The sequence below is a fragment of the Ambystoma mexicanum genome, chromosome 6p (assembly GCF_040938575.1).
Source record: "Ambystoma mexicanum isolate Mex_15411 chromosome 6p, UKY_AmexF1_1, whole genome shotgun sequence".
NCBI classification, from domain to species: Eukaryota; Metazoa; Chordata; class Amphibia; order Caudata; family Ambystomatidae; genus Ambystoma; species Ambystoma mexicanum.
This window is the reverse complement of record NC_090935.1, coordinates 1,050,352,853-1,050,373,187: the sequence shown is the minus strand read 5'-3', so window position 1 is coordinate 1,050,373,187 and position 20,335 is coordinate 1,050,352,853. Positions and strand designations below refer to the sequence as shown.

At 46.3% G+C, this 20,335-nt stretch overlaps 1 protein-coding gene across 7 annotated transcripts in view; it reads right to left on the bottom strand.

Moving 5' to 3' along the window:
* Window positions 1-20,335, bottom strand: part of SEMA4D (semaphorin 4D) — a 974,222-nt gene that overhangs the window by 293,550 nt on the left and 660,337 nt on the right. For all 7 annotated transcript variants that reach the window (XR_011280337.1, XM_069625652.1, XM_069625653.1 and 4 more), the window contains one exon: window positions 14,440-14,555. Coding sequence is in view for 6 of the 7 variants with exons in the window: in XM_069625652.1 (XP_069481753.1) it covers window positions 14,440-14,555 (116 nt within the window). In the remaining variant the exon portion in view is untranslated. The remainder of the gene's footprint in view (window positions 1-14,439; window positions 14,556-20,335) is intronic.

Here is a 20,335-nt window from a genome sequence, read left to right as displayed (position 1 = left end):
TATTAAAAAAGCAGTCTTAAGAGTGAGGTCTTTAAGAGATGCTTTGTGCATGGGTTCGAAAGGTGAGCCCATGAGTCTGGTAAGTACCACGTTAAGGTCCCATCCGGGAGCTGGGTCAGCTATCGGGGGGTGTATTCTCTTTATTCCCTCCATGAAGGCCTTTATAACAGGGATCTTCCACCACGACACCTTGAGTTGGGAAGTGGTGTATGCAGAAAGTGCCGCTAGGTGGACTTTAATGGAATTGAACACTAGCCCTGAATCCAACAAGTGGGTCAGGTATAGAACAATATGTGTGGGAGAGCAGTCAATCAGGTTGATGCTTTTTCCTCTGCACCAGATGACAAATCTCCTCCACTTGCTAGAGTAGCAGTGGCGAGTGTTAGGTTTTCTGGCTTCCCTGAGGATGTCCATGCATCTCTGCGGGAGCTGTAGATGTCCGAATTCTATGATCTCAGGAGCCAAGCTGCTAAGTTCATGTTCTGGGGGCATGGATGCAGAGTCCTGCCCTTGTCTTGTGACAGCATGTTGTACGGGCAGGGGAGTTTCACTGGGGGAGATAGAGACATCTCAATCAAGTGAGCGAACCATGGCTGTCGGGCCCACATTGGGGCCACCAGTATCATGGTTACTTGTTCCTGGTGCATCTTGTGCACCACCTTGTTGAGAAGGTGAGTCGGGGGGAAAAGCGTAAACAAATTTCCCTGACCATTGCATCGACAGACCGTTCCCCTTGGATTGGTTCTGGGGGTACCTGGAGGCGTAACTTGGGCATTGTGAGTTCTCCAGGGTTGCGAACAGGTCTATTTCTGGGAATCCCCATTGTGTGAAGACGTCGAAGACTATGTCTTCGTGCAGTTGCCATTCGTACTCTTCGGGCAGGGGGAAATCTCGGCTGAGTTTGTCTGCCAGCAGATTGAGTTCCCCTGGTACATGTTCTGACAGTAGGAACATGTTTTGTTCGAGAGCCCACTTCCATATATTTTGGGCCAGTTTGGACAGTCCTGGAGAGTGGGTGCCCCCCTGCTTGTTGATCTAGTACATGGCTGTGGTGCTGTCTGTAAGGACCAACACAGTTTTGCCTTGTAGGTGTTCCTGGAAGGCTTTTAGCGCCTTGAACACAGCTAGTAGCTCCAGTAGGTTTATGTGTTTGGATGCTACTTTCGGAGTCCACACTCCGTGAGCAGTCTGATGGGATAGGTGAGCCCCCCCATCCTGTTAGGGATGCGTCTGTGGTTAGAGTGGCTTCCGCCGCGGGTGTGGCAAAGGGTTTCCCTTTTTACAGGTTTTCCTTTGTCCACCATCGTAGCGAGAGAACCAAGGCCTGCGAGACCACCACTGGATCGTCCCATAATCCGCTGGCCTGACACCACTGGCTGTTGAGCCACTCTTGCATAGGGCGCATGCGCAGGCGCGCGTGAGGTACCAAATAAATACACAACGCCATCATGCCTAGCAAGCGCATTGCTTTGCGTACCGTCACCTCTCGACCGGTCACATATTGAGGGATCTGAAACAGCATGTTTTGGACCCTCTCGTTGGAGGGGAAGACGAGGCCGTCCTTTGTTTGAATTAGAGCCCCTAGGAATTGTTTGATTTGGCTGGGGTCTAGGCTGGACTTCTTTTCGTTGATGGAGAAGCCCAACTGGAACAAAAGGTCTACAGTCTTTTGGGTATTGGAGAAGCATGTTTCGTAAGAATCCCCTGTTATGAGCCAGTCGTCGAGGTAAGGGTAAACTGGGATGGACAACCTGCGCAGGTGGGCGGCTGCCACTGCCAGTACCTTTGTGAATACCCTTGGTGCTGATGCTATGCCGAAGGGTAGCACTCTGAACTGATAGTGTTTGCCCTCTATCATAAACCTGAGGTATCTTCTGTGCGCTGGCAAGATTAAAATATGAAAGTATGCATCTTTCATGTCCAATGTTGTCATGTAATCTCCCTGTGATAGCAGTGGGATCACTTCCTGTAAGGTCACCATACGAAACTTCTGGGGTTTGATAAACTTGTTCGCTGGGCGCAGATCTAATACAGGGCGCATGGTTAGATCCTTTTTGGGTACAAGGAAGTACACTGAATAAATACCTTCCGTTACCTGAGATAGAGGCACGACCTCTATGGCTCCTTTTTCCAGCAGTAGTTGTACTTCTTGGAGAAGGATGGCAAGGTGTTCCGGTGTCATGCGTCGTCCCCTCGGGGGTCTGTATGTTGGGGAACTGTTGAATTCGATGCAGTAACCGTGGGCTACGGTGGAAAGTACCCAGCGGTCTGACGTTATTCCCTCCCATGCTGGAAGAAAGGATGTTATCCGGCCCCCGACCGGTGTTGCATGGGAGGGGACGCGAATCGTCGGGTCACTTGGTGTTGTTGGGGGCTTGGGAGCCTCTGGGGGTGGACCCCCGCCCTCTCCCTTTGCCCCTGCGCTGTCCTCTTTGGCTGTACTGCCCACTATTGGTCTGGTAACTGGTGGCAGGGTACTGTTGCTGCTGATTCTGCTGTTGGCGTTGGCCACGAAAAAAGCGCTTGTTGCCATAGCCGCGTCTGGTAGTGGGTTTAGAGATCTGGTCAAGAGTCTTGATAGTATCGAACTCTTTTTTAGCCATTTCCAGAGCCTCATCCACCGCCTTCTCGAAGAGGTTTGAGTCTTCAACAGGTTTATTTATTAAAGACGCCTGTGTCTCCGGTTTGAACCCCGAGTTGCGCAGCCATACATGGCGTTTTAGGAGTATTCCCTGAACCAGGGAACGTCCCGCTGTCTCAGCAGCATCCAGAGAGTTCTTTACAATACTCTGGTTGACCTGGGTTCCTTCGTCAATAGTTGAAAGCAGGCGTGTATGTAATGGTTCCGGCGCTTCTTCGGCGTCCTTGCGCAGTTTGGCCCACTGCGCGTCCGCGTAGCTAGCTAACAAAGAATTGTTGTTCGCAATTCTTGCCGAAAAGGCAGCCGAGGATGTGACTCTTTTAGCAAGGGCATATAACCTCTTGCCCTCCTTGTCAGGTGGTGCCTCACTGGTGGACAGCGGCACCCCTGCCCTCTTCCTTGTATTAGTTACTACAAGGGAATCCGGAATGGAATGTCCCCTGATGTACAGCGGGTCTGAGGGTGAAGGAGTGAAAAGTTTTTCAATCCTTGGATTGACTCCTCTGATTAGTGCGGGTGTGGATAGCGAAGGGATGATTCTTCTCTTCACTGAAGCGAGGAGGGGAATGGTCTGGCTGACTGGGGGTTTCTCCTTAATTACTCTTTCCACAAAGTCTATTTCCGGAGAGATCTCCCCAGTGTCCAGTTCGAAATGCGCTGCTGCTCTGCGCAACAGGGCATTGAATGTGGGCTGATCATCAATGGGAGACGTGTTTCTAACAGGTGAATTGTCAGGAGGATTTAGGTTCAGGACATCAGTGTCCGAAAATACTGATGGGGATTGCCAGGGACGAGAAGGTCCTTCTTCTGGATTTTCTCCGAAGCCTTCTCCTACCATGTCTGGGCTGTCTTCCAGACCTTCCTCTTGGTTCTGTCCTTCTTCATTGTCCACAAAATCATCCTCCTCTTCTAAGTATTGTTCCCCACCAGTGAGGTCATACACATTATGGAAGTCTAAGGGTGTGTCCTGCCTCATTTGGTCCTGGGGTCCTCCTGAGGCCCTTCTCTTGTTCTCTTGGGAGTGGGAGGGTTCTGGGTGTTCATAAACCTCTCCATTCTCTCCATGCAGAGATGGAGCCTTTCCATGGTTTCATGGGGTACACCTGAGCGGTCTAGCGGGGGAAAATTAGTGTTATCTTGCTGAAAACGGCTCGACCTCTCCCACAACGTCGAGGAAAGTGTCCCGTCGCCCTCCGAAAAGCCTTCCGGTATACTGGGGGTCCCCCCGACTGAAGGGGGTAGTCCCTGTTTTTCTTCGGGCTTTTTCGGCGTGTCTTTCGACCTTTGCGTAGCGCTCGACGTGTCTTTCGGTGTACGCTTCTGGGCGTCGGCCACAACGATCCTCGCCAAGCTCTCTGTGACTCGTTTGTCAGCGGAGGGCTGTGGTTTCGACGTTACGGGTGTCGAACGTTCTACGGCGGCGTGCGCTCTCTGCTGGTGCGCGCCGGCTGATGGTTTGGGGGCGGCGCCCTTATTTGCCGAAAGCCCAGTCGCTGGTCGCGGCTGCGAGAGGGGCTTCGAACCCGAATGGTCCGAGGAGGCCGCCGGTGTAACCTGCGTCTCCTTGGGCGCTGATGCTTTCTTCGTCTTTGACGAAGAAGAGCTATGGGTTGCGTGTTTATGTGTTGTATCGTGTGCATCAGTGTCGCCGGGGTGTTCATCCCCATAAGCAGGGCGTGAGCCGAGCCCGTCGGGGCCGGGGACAGACGACGAAGAGCGCGAGCGCTCTTTAGAGGGGTGTACGACTTCCGTAGCGGAGGTCGTGTTATCACGTTCCTCGTCACTGTCGGTGGTAGCAGCGGCGGGTGAAGACCCGGCCTTCGACATAGCGTAGGCCGCCCACCTCTTGACCCTACGGTCTTTTAGAGTCTTTGGCTTTAGAAGCCGACAAGCCGAGCAACCCTCCTCTACGTGATCGAGGGGCAAGCAGCGGTTACACCGTGAATGCTTGTCCTTGCAAGTAAACTTGCCCTTACAAAGTGGGCAAAACCTAAAGGGTGTCCTCTCCATAGCCGAGGCAATAAACCGTGATAACTACCCCAAGGGAAAGGAAGGGGAAAAGGAAAGGCATTCTCAGAAAAAGAATCAGAGATGTCCCTCGACCCCACTCTCCCTACTGTATTTGGCCTGCGAGGCCAGGCCACGTGTTCGGCAACGCCGACGGATCTCCTCTGCTCGTCCCCTCCGTCGAAGATCTTGCTCGGCGGAGACAGCTTCACAACTGCGTCGAGGGAGGGATCGATATATTAAATCTTTAAACAGGAGAAAACGACCAAAGGTCGAGGAGATGGAATCTGCAATGTCTCTCGAGGAGCTCCGCGTAAAGGCGACCAGTAGCTGGGCGGAAAAAAACAATCTGAGGGACCTCGACGCGTGAGGGATTGTGGGTACAACACACGTCACTATAGGGATAGTATTTCAGACACGCCTTGTCGACGTCCCTTTTCGACTACGAAAAACAAAATGCAATACTCCGCAGTGACCACTGGATGTCGGACCTATGCACAGCATGTGATTCTAAGCAGATTAACAAGCATCAGAAATATATATATATGTGCGGGGGAGACCGCAGCCCCGCAACCCACTCTATACACTCCACATTTGTAATTACCGTTAACCACCCCTCCACCCCACATATACATGCAGCAAAATGCATATCTCAGCATTTTTGGCCTCAAAATTATTTCCCTCGGTATTCTGGTATGATACTCCTACGTTGCACTAGTGCAAGGACATGCCCTTGTTGGCTACAATGTGTTGCGACAGCAAGAGGGCCAAGCACTCGGGTTTGTTACAAGTCATACATCCTTAGTTCAACCATGTTCAAACCTCCGTCAGTGCTTTTGAAGGCATCTAGAGAGACTGCTAGGGAAGAGTTTCATTTTTGCAGTTCTGTCTCCCCATCTTTCCAGGTCCCCTAAATATTTTGCTGGCGTACATGTTTGTTTTACTTTTCTTTTGCTGCTAAAGGTACTTCAGCCAGAGTCCCCCTGCTAATGTAACCCTTTTATGCTGTGCTGCATTTAGCAGGTCAAGCGCTACCACGATAAGGGTTCTTTTTAAGCGCCCTATTTTGGCCTCTGGATGATTCGATCATGCTGAAACTCTGTTGTGGAGTAAGCTGGTGGCAGCTGTGATTTCGTTTTGCCTACACCACCATTATGACCACTTTTAACACGTTGGTCGGACAATGCAGCTATGAGATAGCCATTGTAGTTCTAGTAGATTTTTTAAGACATGCTTCTGGTCATTTTGTTTTGGGCCATCCCCTTGTCTGTGTTATCCACGTGGCACAGCTGTAATGGCTGTTTTGCTGATGTGTGCTCATCATGCGGCCACAAAAGAAACCTTCAGTTGTGGAATAAACTGGTGCAGACTGGGGAGTGCCTGCGTGTTTGGCAGTTGTTAAGACAGATTTTCTAAAGTCCACCCAGGGGCTTTACAAAATGATACCTTAATGGCAGTACAGTAAACTCCAACTCTTAGTATAGACCTGTAACACCTAAGATTGTATTTGGTAGCAATGACGGAGCAGCCAGGCTTATTTTAGGAGGGAGAGAAGGCTGTAGATCGGTACAAAGAACCTATAGCATACATATGGTGCAAGAAAACACTGATACATTGTAAAAATAATAGTTTATTTTATATATACATAGGCAAAGTGAATTCTTTAGAAAGGTAAGTACTATTATGTATGTATTTATTTTCCTTGTGGTGATGTTCACAGCTCTAAGATGGGCATGATGTGTGTAAGCAGACATGGGCATTATAGGTGCATGCATATAAGGAGCATAGGTTTGGGGGCAGCCAACCCAAAAGCGTGGCGGAGTGGGGGGGGCATAGTGGGGGATGGCCCTGCTAAGAGACTGTCCTAGAGGATGGTCCCCCGCAGGGAGTGCTAGAGGGCCACCCCGAAACCCCCCGAGAGGTATCCAACACTTCGCTTCTCCTCTCTGGGAGGCGGAAAGGGAGTTCCCAGGCCCAACTCACAATTGAAATCACTTCCTCAGCTGGCCCTCATCTTAGGCTTTAATACAGGGAGTGGGCGGGTGGGACTTCAGGTGGGTGCTGCAACAAATTGAATGAGCCAAGCAGCCTTCCACCTTACGAGTCTTCCCCGGAGCTCGAGGCCGGATGCGGCTGGGCCCAGGAACGCCCCTTCCGCCTCCTAGAGATCTATTTTTGCATTTCATTAGCGATACAAGCACCTCCAATGTTGTTACATCCACAATGAATAATAGATTTACTCTGCATTATGCAACGGGCAGAGACTGCCTTTGAACCAATAGTAAACATCACTAACACCTAATTAATATCTTCAGAAGAGAAGAAGATGGTGCTTAGAATATTGGTAGTGGTGGTGGTTTGGGTCTTTAAAGGAATTTATGTGCATATCTTAATCCACTCCGATCCCAAGCAGGAAAAGTGTAGGATTCGTACATTGTTTGGGAAACAGAAATAGGAGTATGACTATCATTCTACTGAATAGTAAAATCCAATTGTGTAAACAGGACATCAGCAATGATTATGTATGGGGGTACTTTACAGATAATGATTTTTTGCATATTAATTTTCTTGGCGACAACCAGACTGGAGTTTGGCCTTGCATGTTTCAATGGCTGCCGCCCAAAATGGAAATTAGCACACTACAAAGCTGGAGAGGGTAGAAGTGTGCTAGTACTTGCAATACAATCTCTTAATGCTATGGATGTCATGAGCATTGCCTGTAAATTTGAATTCTCATTATTTTAATACAAGGATAGATGTTATAATTCTCTATTTACATGCTTAAAAAATCCCTGTGAGAGATTCTAGAATTGTCAGCTCCAGGGTTGGCAGCTTAAAGGCTATGCTCCTGTGCCCCGAGACTCGACCGCTGTTCACATGTATAATGCCTCACTGAAGTACTGCTGAAGCATTCCAACCGGTTAAAAGACAAAGGTGGAGAGGAGACTATGGAAAAAGAAAGGAGGGATCGCAAACTTCTGGATCTTTTGACCAAAGTGACTTTGGACATTGCTGAGATCAAAACCAAGCTATTTTACTCTGAGGAGAAATACGTGGAATTGCCTTCTAAAGTGGACTTCGTGGAGGTGCATCTTAACTCAATGGATGATAAAACTTTGAGGATGGCAGACCAAAAAAGGGAACTTCAACTACAAAATGAGAAGTTAACGCTCAAACTGTCTGAAGAGGAGATTTTCTCCAGGAGAAATACCATTTGTGTGGCTGGATTTCCTGAGAATGTGCAGAGGTAATCCTATGGACTTTCTGGGGAAAACTCTGACTACTCTGCTCTGTGTGGATCCCAAAATGCCCTTGGAGAGGGCACATAGATCATTGGGTCTGAAGCCAGTGATTGGTCAGAGACCAAGGCACTTTATTGTGAAGTTTTTGAGATTTCCTATAAAACAGCTGGTATTGAACAAAGCATGTGAGATAGGTGATCTTGCGTGGGGTGGGCACAAGATCATGATCTTTGGCGATTTAAGCAGGGATGTGCTGAAGAAGAGAAGAGCATTCAATGATGCAAAGGAGAAGGCGAGAAGTAAAATGTTGAAGTATCTTATGATTTATCCTGCGATATTTCGGGTTGCGTTGTATGGCCAGCTACACTCCTTTAATGACTACAGAATTGTGGAGGCATTTCTAATGGACCTGGACCAAGAGCCTATAGAGGAGGATGCTTCTGTGGCCCAGAGAGGCTCAAGGGCAAAAAAGAAGAGATGACTTATGTACTGGAAATCCTTCTTGAATTATTGAGGTCACTTGTTTTGTTATGGGATTTTTTAATGAATGGTTTTCTTGGTTGAATTCTGGCGTTACGGTTCTTTATTATTTAATTATATATGGCCATCTGTTGTCATTGCAAAAGGTTTTTTCTTGTTTACTTTTGTTCCGAGTCTCGGTACATTGGGTGAGCAGCCACTTGGAAAAAAGCACCTTGCTGCATTGCAGTGCACAGTGCGGATATGGGCAATGGATGTGGGAGTGGACTTTGTGACACTGATTCTCCATTACTGCGAGCTGCCTGTGTGGATGGGAATTTTCTGTTGGCTGATTTCCTGCTTTCCGTGTCCCTGCGGTGGACCTGTGGGGCTTCGTTTTACTTGCAGAAGAGAATGGATTGGATGATAGACACTGTGGTTGTTCTTCCCGCAGGGACTTGGTAGGCCAGGCTACTTGGACTATTTGGGGTGGGGTGTCAGAAGTGGGGGTTGTTCGGTCTTGGGCTTCCTTACAATGCCCGCCGTGTAGTCTGCATGCTGTCCAGTCATGGGTGGCGAATCACTGTTGTATGTCACTGCCTGGGGGTTTGGGTATTTTGCTATTAATTGGGATATATAGATATATGGTTAATTTGTTTGTCCAACATTTTGGGGGTGCCAGAAATTGTTGGATCGATCATGGATGTTCTTGCTTGACCTACTGTAGATATGCTGGAGATCAAGAAGAAGGCTATTCCATTTATACTGTGTTCATTGAACATTGTGGTAAATGGCTTATTTTGTTGTAGGCTATGTTCACTTGCTGTATATGTTCTTAATTTGAGGGAGGGGATTATTTAATTGTTCATGAGACTTTTTACTGAGGGCATAAAATTCTGGGGGGCATCATTCAAAATGCTGAGTGTTCAGTAAAGATGTGTACTCATGATCTGTCTTTAGTTTATAAGACTGTTGATGGACTGATGCTCGACTATTTCTGTTGTTCTGTTTCTGTTTGATGGTGGTTTGGTGTGTTGTATGATGTGTGGGGTGTGAGCAGTTGCTTCTCCCTGTTGCACTGTTAGGTGTGACACAGATGTATGTTTTCAATGGTCTTCCCCATTTACTAATTTATTTAACTGCCTGTAATGTGACTACTGATGGGGCTGCCTAATAGCAACATCTGTCACTGTTCTTATTTTATTATTCTTTTTTTTGGGTTGCAAATGTTTACTCAGGAAGGAGGCTTTCAATAACGGGATCCTGATTGTTATGAAAGTATGTTCACCAATGGAATTCTATAGATCTTTTAGTGTCCAGTTGGCTCAGTTTTTGTTGTAATTACATTTGCCACCTCCATGCAAGAGGCAATGATTACTCCGATTCCCAAGCCGGCTGGTGATCACAAAATACTTGGCAATTACTGACTGATTCCCTGCTTAATGTTGATATTAAACGGATTACCAGAATTTTGACTAATCGACTGGTGTAAGGAACTCATGGTGGCAACAGTAAAGACAGACAAGTGATCACAGTTCAAGGGCGTTTATTGAACTTTATAATGGGTGAAATAAACGCCTAATCTAAATCTAAGATGGGAACAAGCTACGACCATCAAATAATAATAAGGCAGTCGTAGTGGCATCTTGTCAAATAAAAGGGGCCTATACTAAAAAAACTATTGCCAGTCCTTACTGTTAAATTACAAAAAGAGTGTGGGATAACTTTCACCAGAAAAGAAAGAAGTGTTCACCAAATGAAAAGTCGGGATGGTATGGCTGGGTTTCCCTTCCCCACGTTTTAAGCACGGGACAAGGCGGGACTTTTGAGCACAGCACACTCCTCAACCTTGCCGCCAGCAAGAGGTTCACAGTTCCAGTTCAATGATATTAAAACCTTCAGATCGCAAGTCTCTTTCCTTCAAAATCTCTTGCCTTTGAAGGCCTGCTGATTCACAATGACAAACAAAAGTTCTCTCAGTGATCTTGCACCTTGGGTAATTGTTCTTTGCCCCCAGGATCTCCCTCCGCCGGACTCAGATCCTCTTTGGTGTTTGGGCCTCCATCCGTCGGATTCACTTTGGCCTTTCTTTAACACAGTTCATGTATTGTTCCTTTTCATCAGAAAGCGGGGTTCCCTTCCCCTAGCTTTCCTCTGGCAACGGGTCCAAGACTTTTTATTGTACAAGGGATTTTTAGTGACCCTTGTAAAAACACTGACGCCTCTCGCCACCCCTTCATAGAGACTTCTGGTTCTTGTAGTTTCAAAACAGGTCTCAGTCAGAGTCTTTCAAATGAGCGCCCACGTGACGCCGGACCTCTCTGCACCTGGAGCTCAACTGAGCTTTCCTTAAAGTTTAAACACATACACAAGTTCTTTCAGTTTAAAATTACTTGCATTCAAAATCTTGCTACTTGCAACCTTGGGCTCAACACAGTTTGGTTTTTCTATCAGCTTCCTCCGACTCACCGGCTGTGCTGAACCAGTTGGTTTCTTTGATCTTTGGAGTCAAGGGATAGTACCACAGTAGCCAGCATGCATCTACACCTGCGTTAGCAATGTGTGAGGCCCCGGTGTACCATTGACATCTGCTGCTCTGCACACCAGCTGTAACTCCCGGTCTCACGATTTCCCTTTTGGTGGCTTTGCAGGTTTGAGTTGAAAAGGGCAAGGGTAATCCCCCCCTTCGTCGTCCTTCTAGGTCTCGCCGCCTTTCTTCTCCTTTTGAACTGCCTCTTTGGTGTAGCTTTCTCTTTGTGCGTTCGGCCTTGCTTGGTTATTGTCAATTGCCTGACTCTGCCTGACCAGTGTGTTGGGACATGTCAAGTAAACAGCTCTGGTGTTAGTCCGTTGTCTGTTGCCGTGTAAGAAAGTGTTTGTGTGGGAAAAGGGGGAGGGGTAGTGCTTCTAAATATCCTACAGGGTGGGATGGAGAAAAGGTCTTACAGGGAATACCACGTCTCAGCTCTCGGTGTCCCACTTCCACTCCCAGAAGACCCCTCGCCCAGGTGATCCTCCCCAACTGGTCCATCCCCGGGAACTGGATCCAATAGCGATGGCTGTGTCCTGGCCACCTGGACGACAGATCTCCGGGGACTAGTGGGTGAGACGCCTTCAGGTGTCACACACTAGATGGGTATTTAGGGGATCTAATAGATCCATCACAAGTTGGGTTTATGAGACAAAGGTTTGGTTATGACAAGATCAGGACACTTGTGGATATTTTGGGTTTTCGGGAGAGTGAGCTTGCAGAGGTTTTATGGATGCTGAGAAGGCTTTTAATAGAGTTTCTAGAGTATACATTGCTTAGGGTCAGGTTTGGTGCTGGCTTTTGGAGGGCAGTGGTTGCTTGCATTCATCTATAACTGCGAGGATCTGGGTGACGGTCAAGTGTTCGGACTCTTTTCCCCTAACAAGGGGCACTAAGCAAAGGTGTCCGCTGTCGCTCTTTCTTTTTAACCTAGCTTTGTAACTGTTAACTGCTTAAATTAGGCAGGAGCAGGGTATCTGTGGTCTATAGATAGGAGGTACAGAGATTAAGGTTCTGTTTTACGCTGATATGACAAGACTGTGATACTAACTAATCCTCGTGAGGGCAGTGTATTATTGAAGAATATGTTTGAGGAGGTGGGTAGTCTGTTGGGTCATAAAATAAATTGGAAAGAATCAGAGGTCTTTCCACTTGCTGCATCCTGCCTGATAGGGGATTTTGTATCATGGAATTGTAAGTGGTTTGATTCCTGTGTAAAGTACATGGGGATCTACCGAATATGAAATTTGAAGAGAATCACTGAATTTAATGTGAATAAACTCATAGGGGTATTGCTGAGTGATGTACGGAAGTGGGGAAGGTTGACCTTGAATATTTAGGACACTGTTAATGCCGTTAAGATGATGCTCCATGTCATTCAGTCTCTCGCATTGAAATTTCCTAAAAAGTTACTTGGGAGGATTGATAGATCTTCCAGAATTTTCTTTGGGGTGAGGGGAAAAGACCAAAGATTCCACAATATATTCTGGTGCATAGTATTCAAGAGGGTGTTTTTGGATACTCTGATCTAGATAATTATCACACAGGTTTCTTGCTTAAGAAGGCTGCTTATTACTTTGTGGATGACGGGCATCGACACCGCTTTAGATGCCTATAGAGTGGGATAAGTTCTCTCCATATTTATGGGGTAAGTGTATTCTATCTAGAAAATGCCAAGTTTATGTGTGAAGTTACCTTCCATAGTTGCCAGTCACCGTTAATTGGTAATGGTCAGAATCTGTGGCTGCATTATGATGCCTCATTATGGCACAATCCTGTGCTGCAGATTGAGAACAAACCCTTTTGGTGGTATAGTTGGGTCTCGAGAGGGTTACTGAAAATAAGTGATGACGTGAGTGAGGTGGAAATTGTGCCTTTTGCTTCGCTTTGTCATAAGCATCGCCTTGGAAAGAGTTCAGGAGGTATAAAGATCTGAAGTACCTTTTGGTGCACACACTGGGTATGCTGGATGCTCTGTTGGAAGCTAGGCCGGCGGCTTGTGGTTCATTTGACTCACCACTGCGTATGGTCTCCACTTTCCTTCATGATACCTATGAATCCCTCATATGTTGAGTCTTGGGAGGAATTGAGACAGGCTTAGCCTGGTGAGTTGGAACAGGCTATTTCTGTAAAGGAGTGGGCCTGTTTGTTGAGTGTGTGTGTTAGGTCAAAATTGGACTTTACCTTGCGACTCATTCACCAGAGAGTATTGGGACGATTGTATTAGACCCCCGTGCAAGTGCACAGATTGGTTGGTTGGATGATGAGGATTCATGTTGCGGTTGTGGTAGGGAGAGGGGTACTTTTGCACATGTTGTGGGGTTGTTCCAGGGTTAGTGACTTTTGGGGGGAGGTGTTGGACAAGTTGGATGTGGTTTAAAATATGAAGTTTCCTAGGTCTCCTCCTCAGTCGATTTTATTATCCACCAAGGGGAGACATGTGATTGTCCGAACATTTGGCTGTTGGATCACCAAAGGCTTGGTGACGGCGGATAAGCAGGTCTTGAGAGTAGGGAAGACTAGGCAAAACCGAGGGTGGAGGACTGGTTGGCCGACTTGCAGGTTTGATCCAGTTATGAGAAGTTTATGCTTCTGAAAAACAATCAGGAGGACTTTATTTAGAATTGTGGGGGCCCTTTAATGATTTATATGGGTGGGGGAGGGGGACCTATGGGTTGGGTTGTGAGTGGGGACTTGATTATGGCTTGGGTGTGTGTGTGTGTGTGTGTGTGTGTGTGTGTGTGTGTGTGTGTGTGTGTGTGTGTGTTTGGGGGTTTTGCTGTCTATTTGTGTCAGTTTAGGAAAAATATTATTTCAATTATTGTTTCTCATTGGGGATGTTTATTGGTGATTGACTATCTCTGTTATATTGCCGTGATGTATTTATAGCTTATTTGAAACATGTGTATGCTACCTTGGTGACTTTGGCATTGCTTACTGTATTTTGTACCTATGAAGGAGTTTTTTATGGAAATGTATAGAGATTAAAAAATAAAATCCCAGTGAAATCTCAAAAAGGGTTTAATATCATTTACAATTTAACTTAACAAGCCTACTTACTCTCATGTCTGTAACAATGATCTAACTCTGAGCAGTATAAGGATCCTGTCTTTATTCTAATTGCTCCCCTCGCCATCCATCATGTTTTCCTAAATGTATTTTACAAAGTCTAAGACAACTACATCATGCACACTATTTCACATGTATGTATTCTGCTATTTAAGTGCTTTGGAAATTTTAGTTTGTCATTTAAAACCACTTCAAGTCATTCACCTTTATGGGGATTTGGAGAATCATTTCTGGATTGTCCTTTCAGAAGCGCTTAATCTGAGATAACACGTAACACCTTTGTGGCCACAACAATGATAGCTTGCAATATGATGGCACAGTGCACGACTCCTCAGACTATGGTGCACACCTCCATTAACCATTTCATACCATTCGGATATCACAGACCGATAGCATGGTTGAATCAATCTATTTTCACTCCACCTACCGTGTCTCCATTTGTAGTGATCAAGACTCACCAGGACGTGCAAAATAATCAACAACATTCTTACCTTTTTGGATGACAGGATCAGTGTCTGGATCGGCTCGGAATTCGGGAAAAGCTCAATTTCCTCAATGATGTACATTTCATTTGCATAACTGAGCGCTTTTTGAAGTGTTCCTTTATCTGAAAATGAATAAAGTGTTGGTGCTTAGAGTAACAAAGACTTGCTGTAAACCGCAGCTAGCTCAGGCACCATTCATCCATTTTAGCGGCTGCAAATCTCTCATGCCTGTAAACGAGTGGAACGTGCACCACATTTACTTTGTGTAAACATTGCCCCTCCTGTTACAGTCTCAAATTCTTTCAGGTGGAAACAGAAGTCGAAAATATGCCCCCCACAACTCATGTATTAAGAGAGCAAATACCCTCCAAGCTATCCCTCTAATGGTCTTGAAGTAAAAAGTAAAACCAAAGAGTGATGGATGGAAGGCTTTTAATAAATGAACCTCTGGCATTGCTCTAGGAAACACTCCAGGCCATCTTTCTTTCCTCGACAGTCATGCCATTATAAGACTGGTCCTCCATCTCCAACCTATACATCAGGACGGAACTGAAGCCCTCTCTCTTCAAAGTTCATCTCGCCAATTGCTTATCACTCAACTCATCTAACCCCCTGGCCTTAAAGCCCCAGCCCCCTCCTTTGTTTCCTTAATAATCCCACTCCTCTACTACTCCTGCATACCCCTTATACAGCACTCGGTTGCTTCAAAGCTAGGTTTGCTGTTTATAAACCCCATACATACATAGATGTGGGTCCCAAGTCTGCTGTGCCTAGAGACCCACGCTACAGTTAAAATGTTCAATGAGGGTGAAACATGTCTGTGGGTGCCTGTGGTCTCGTGCAGCCTAGATGTGACCCTAGACTGAATTGCCACTTTTTTGGGTGGTTCCAAGACTAATTGGAATATGGCTTTTCCAGCTCTGTAATGGTGTGGCAGGCTGAAGATCAATGGCCTGTAAGGTTGCCCAGAACAATGCCACACATTACGATTAATTTTAAACCCTGCAGCCTTCAAACTTCAGTTTTGCTTCAAGTAAATATTGTCATCAGGAGACCTTATTAAATAGTTTACACACAATTAAAAAAATGTTCACTTGGTTGAAAAAATAGATATTCATTTTTTTTTTTACAAGTATTGTATGTATGCAACAGTTGAAGACGTTCTATTTACCCGAAATACAAGTAGAAATGTTGAATGAGAAGAACAGTGGCAGACATCGAGAGGCAGATGACAATTCTCAAACAGTTAATCACACCTTTTATTTTTAAATACCATCCATGTACTATTCCCATTGACAAAGAATCTTAGGCTAAGAATGTCATTCAAGAAAACGTGAAATAAAATTAGATCTCGTGTTCAGAACTCCTCATGCCAAATTATCTAAAGGTTGCCGTTGTGCAAAAATTAAATTAGCACCAGTTTTGGGGCTCTGCAGAGCAGCAATGGCAACGGTCGCATAAATCTGTGTCCACATAAATCCTGGCATGAAAACATCCTACGTACTTGCTGGGAAGAGAGTAAAATTGGTGGCATCTGATAGAGGGGAGTTGCAGCGAGCTGCTGGCCGACTTCGGAGAAAAACATTGCTCCAGCGCTCTACCTGTGCCGGCTAGGACGAGTGCTGGGTAGAGACACAGAAGATCCTGAGCCCTGTTGGCGGATCGTTGGGAGCAGCGATTTCCCCGGACCCCTTTGATTATAGTGACGCATGGAGCGAAGCCCATTTCGGAGGCAAAAGGAGCCGGAGCTTAGGGGTGTGAGCGGGACCAGTGGCAATAATGCAATGTGAGCTCCACACTGCTGTCAGTGGCTGAGGTGGCCCCTTAGGAGGCATTGCCCCATTGGCCCTGCAGAAGTGCCTGGAGACACGGTCCCGACTGGGGACGTGGATGGCCTTGTGGCAATTACTGCCACGTGGGATTCGGCACGGAATAGGAAGTGCTCTTACTCTACATTTTTGGACTGCAAATCCAGACACAGTGCCGCTGGTGAAGTAAGGTGACATAATACCCTGAGTAATACTGGGCAGCAGCACAGGTGAGCTCTGGATGCGGAGCAAGTGGACCCTGACGCATGGGTGCTCAGTCTTTCTATAAAAGGGTTGGTACAAGATGCTTTGGAGGCCCAAGTAATGCCAATTGTTTCCCAACTAGAGAGACTGCTTATTACAAATATACAGGCCACCTTTGTGAATCAAGAGGTCAGAGTGAGAGACATCATTTCTGTGACTGGACTGCGGTGTGACCTCGTATCTCTGATACACCTACACAACATCTGTGGACTGCATCAATTAATATTTCCTTTGGAATTCAGCTGGTTCACAGGCGGCATGACATGGGAAGGGACTAAAAGCAAGAAAGGCCCAATGGATTCCTTCACAAGCACCCCACAGAGAGATGATTACATTGCAACCTGCAGCTGATGCTTCTAGCGCTACAAACATGAACCCCTAAATCACAATGATGCAGACAGTGATTGCCTCAGTGAACTCCAAACTTGATGACATTGTTGCTAATATTAACTCCCTCCGGACAAAACTAGACAGGGAAAGTGGCCAGATCATGGAGGTGGAAACACAAGAAGGGGGAGTGGAGGATGCTGTAGGGGGGGGCACAGTCAAGAGCTTAAGGCGCTTAAGACTGAATTGCGGCTAGTGCGCTCCAAGTGTGAGGACTTAGAATCCCGTTCTCCACGAAACATTAGAAAAGTGGGGGTCCCTGAGAAAAGGATGCAAGGACCCATGGAAATGTTTGTAGAGGACATGATCAGATTGCTGTTTGGTGATATGCAGTTCTCGGAGCAATTGGTGGTTGAACAAGCGCATCGATTTCTGGCCCTGCTTCCGAACCGGGAGCACCGCCACGCATCATCATAGCCTGGTTCCAAAATTATCAGGACCAGGATTTGGTTTTGAAGCGGGCAAAGGAGAGAGGGACCTTCAACATGAATCTTCTAGGATACATATTTACCCAGATTTCTCAAGCGGGGTCCAGGCTGCCAGAAGAACATTCAACCAGATTAAGCGTCTCTTGCAGGATAGTCAGATACAATATGCAATGATGTTCCCTGCTAAGCTGAAGATACAACACGGCGGCAGAGCTAATTTCTTTGAATCCCAGAGGATGGTGGAGCATATATCGAAGGCTCCATACTAGCTCTGACAAGCCCTGGCTTGCTGGAAAAGAGGAAAGATCGCACACTCAGAGCAGCAACAACACTGGTGAATGATTGAAGATTTGCTTTGGAAGTTGGGCAGTTATTGTGGCTCTATGCTAGATTGCTCTGCCTAACATATGCAGCCGCTCTGCTGAGAGGGAAGAGATCTCAACCAGAGAGTGGCTGCTCGCACTGTTCCCCCCTATGTTTATGTTGGGAGTGAAGTGGTTTGGATACACTATCAAGTTGGGGTCAATGGTGTGGGTGGGTGGGGGCGGGATGTGACGGGTTTAAAGTTAAAATGCTTGACAGTCATGTGGAAAGTAACCATATATATGCAAAGGCAAGATGCTATGAGCAAGGCAATTGTTGGTTGCTTTCATGATGGGTGACGGATCAAATGCTAGTGGTTTACCAATAAAGTTGCTGACATGGGCTTAATAACTGGGCTAAGGCCAGGAAAGTACAGGCCTATGTTGGATAGACACAGAACAAATGTACTTCTGCTCCAGGAGACACACACCCTTCGGAGAATACACAAGACAATTGTTAGTAGATGGGGCCCTTTAAGATACTATACGGATTACTCCTCACAATCCCGTTGTGTCCTCATACATCATTCGGTGTTGCCGGGAGTAGTGTGGATCTACAGGGCCGATATGTCCTTGTATTGGGCGCAGTGGCGGAATGCCCGATTATATTGGTCAATACGTACAGGCCAAATATAGACTATCCCGCATTTTACCATCAAAATGTAGACTTACTAGCTTGCTGTGCAGGGGCAAAAATAATGTGGGGGAGACTTTTATACTACCTTGGATAATCAAAGGGATAGAACATCTAGTGCTAGTGATATCTGACATGAGTTACATCCACGTTCTAGGGAGTATATTGATTACTCAACTGTCCATGATTCGGGGTCATTTGGTTACTAGACGATAACTTAATGCTGGCGGTCAATATATGAGATCCATCCACGCACACTGTCGGACCACTCGCCTTTTAACACTGATGTTGCAACTTACAGGAGTTCTGAGGCTGCGACCCCAGAAGAAAATGGCCAATGCTCAAGAACGCAAAGTGGTTGAAAAGCTGCATGTTGATATAGCAGAATTCTTTACAATAAATGAGGGATCTGTGCAGATGAGTACCACATTATGGGAGGCGTTCAAAGTGTGGACTAGAGGGGTGTTATTGTCCACATCAACAGGTGAGCACAGAAATACCGGACAGAAGCTGCAAGAAATAGAGGACCAGATAAAGGAACTTGAAAATAAACATGGTAAAATCCATAATGATCTACTGCTAGGAAGAATCCTAGATAGATTAGAGCAATTCCAGGAATTGGCTGAATGGGAAATACTGTATCTGTCTGAGCCACTATTGGCCCGACGATATGGGGAATGGGATAAGGTGTGGCAGGTTACCCGCTAAAACAGATAATGAGTAACGTTTTATGCGGCCAATCACTGGGATTCGAGGTCATGATGATACAGTGGTAGTGACGGAGGAGGATTAATGACAACTTCCATTCTTACTATTCACACCTTTATTCCAATAAAGACACCACAACCGACGAGGAGCGTATCCGTTACTTGCAGAACATCAGATTACATGTGTTGACGGAAGAGGCGAGGCAGTCGGTTGAGGAGGTAGTGACAGCAGTTAAGTAGCTACCCTCTGGTAAAGCACAGGGATCAGATGGGCTAGGGATAGAGCTATACAAAGAATTCTATCAGGAACTAGGCCCAAGCCTGTTGAAAGTATCGGATGAGTCCCTGATGGGCAGATGCATTCCTCCATCTATGCAGGAAGCAATAGTTACAGTGATACTGAAGCCTAATAGGCCTGCGCATGACGTTCATACAGAACGTTATCCTTAATTAATATTGATGCAAAGGTGTTCGCAAAGATATTGGCTGCGCATCTGCTTCCGTACATGTCCTTTTTGGTGCATCCAGACCAGCCAGGGTTTATCCCCACCAGATCAACGGCACTGAATCCGATACGGTTATTTAATGTGATATCACAAATCAGCCCTCAGGCTCCAGCAGCGGTGGCGTCCCTGGACGCAGAATAAGCTTTTGATTCGGTGTCATGGAAATATCTGTTCCAGCTGCTCTGCTGATTCTGTTTCAGTCCTTATTTCTCTTGATGTGTGTGACTATAATATGCTGGCCAGACTGCCAAAGTCCACACAAACAATACGTTACCTGCCCAGTTCTTACTGAGGAGGGGCACCGGCAGGGCTCCCCTCTATCACCTCTTTTGTTCGCTTTAACAATTGAGCCGCATGCGGAGGTTATCAGAGATAAGCATGGACACAGGGGGTTTAGGATTATGGTTCCAACGCAAGTGATATCACTATATGCAGATTATTCTCTATTGTACCTCTGCGATCCAGAGTAACATCTTGCCCCAATTATGGAAGACATAGCAATATTCACTCATTACTCCGGGTATGCAATAAATAACAGTGAATCTGAATTGTTTGCACTTACACCTACTACTGAACAGCCTGCCGAGTTACAGGGATTCAAGTGGGCTCCTGTACACTTTAGATGTAAGGGAATTGTGGTTTCCAGGGCTCATCATGCTGTTCTCATCTTCATCTTGTATCCTGGCTTGCAACATTATGTATTACTAATGATTTCTGCAATTGTATTTGCTCTTCCCCTCTTGCTTCTCCACTCTTTTTGACTGCTTACTCTATCTCCTCCCCTTACTTTATTCTATGCACTTACT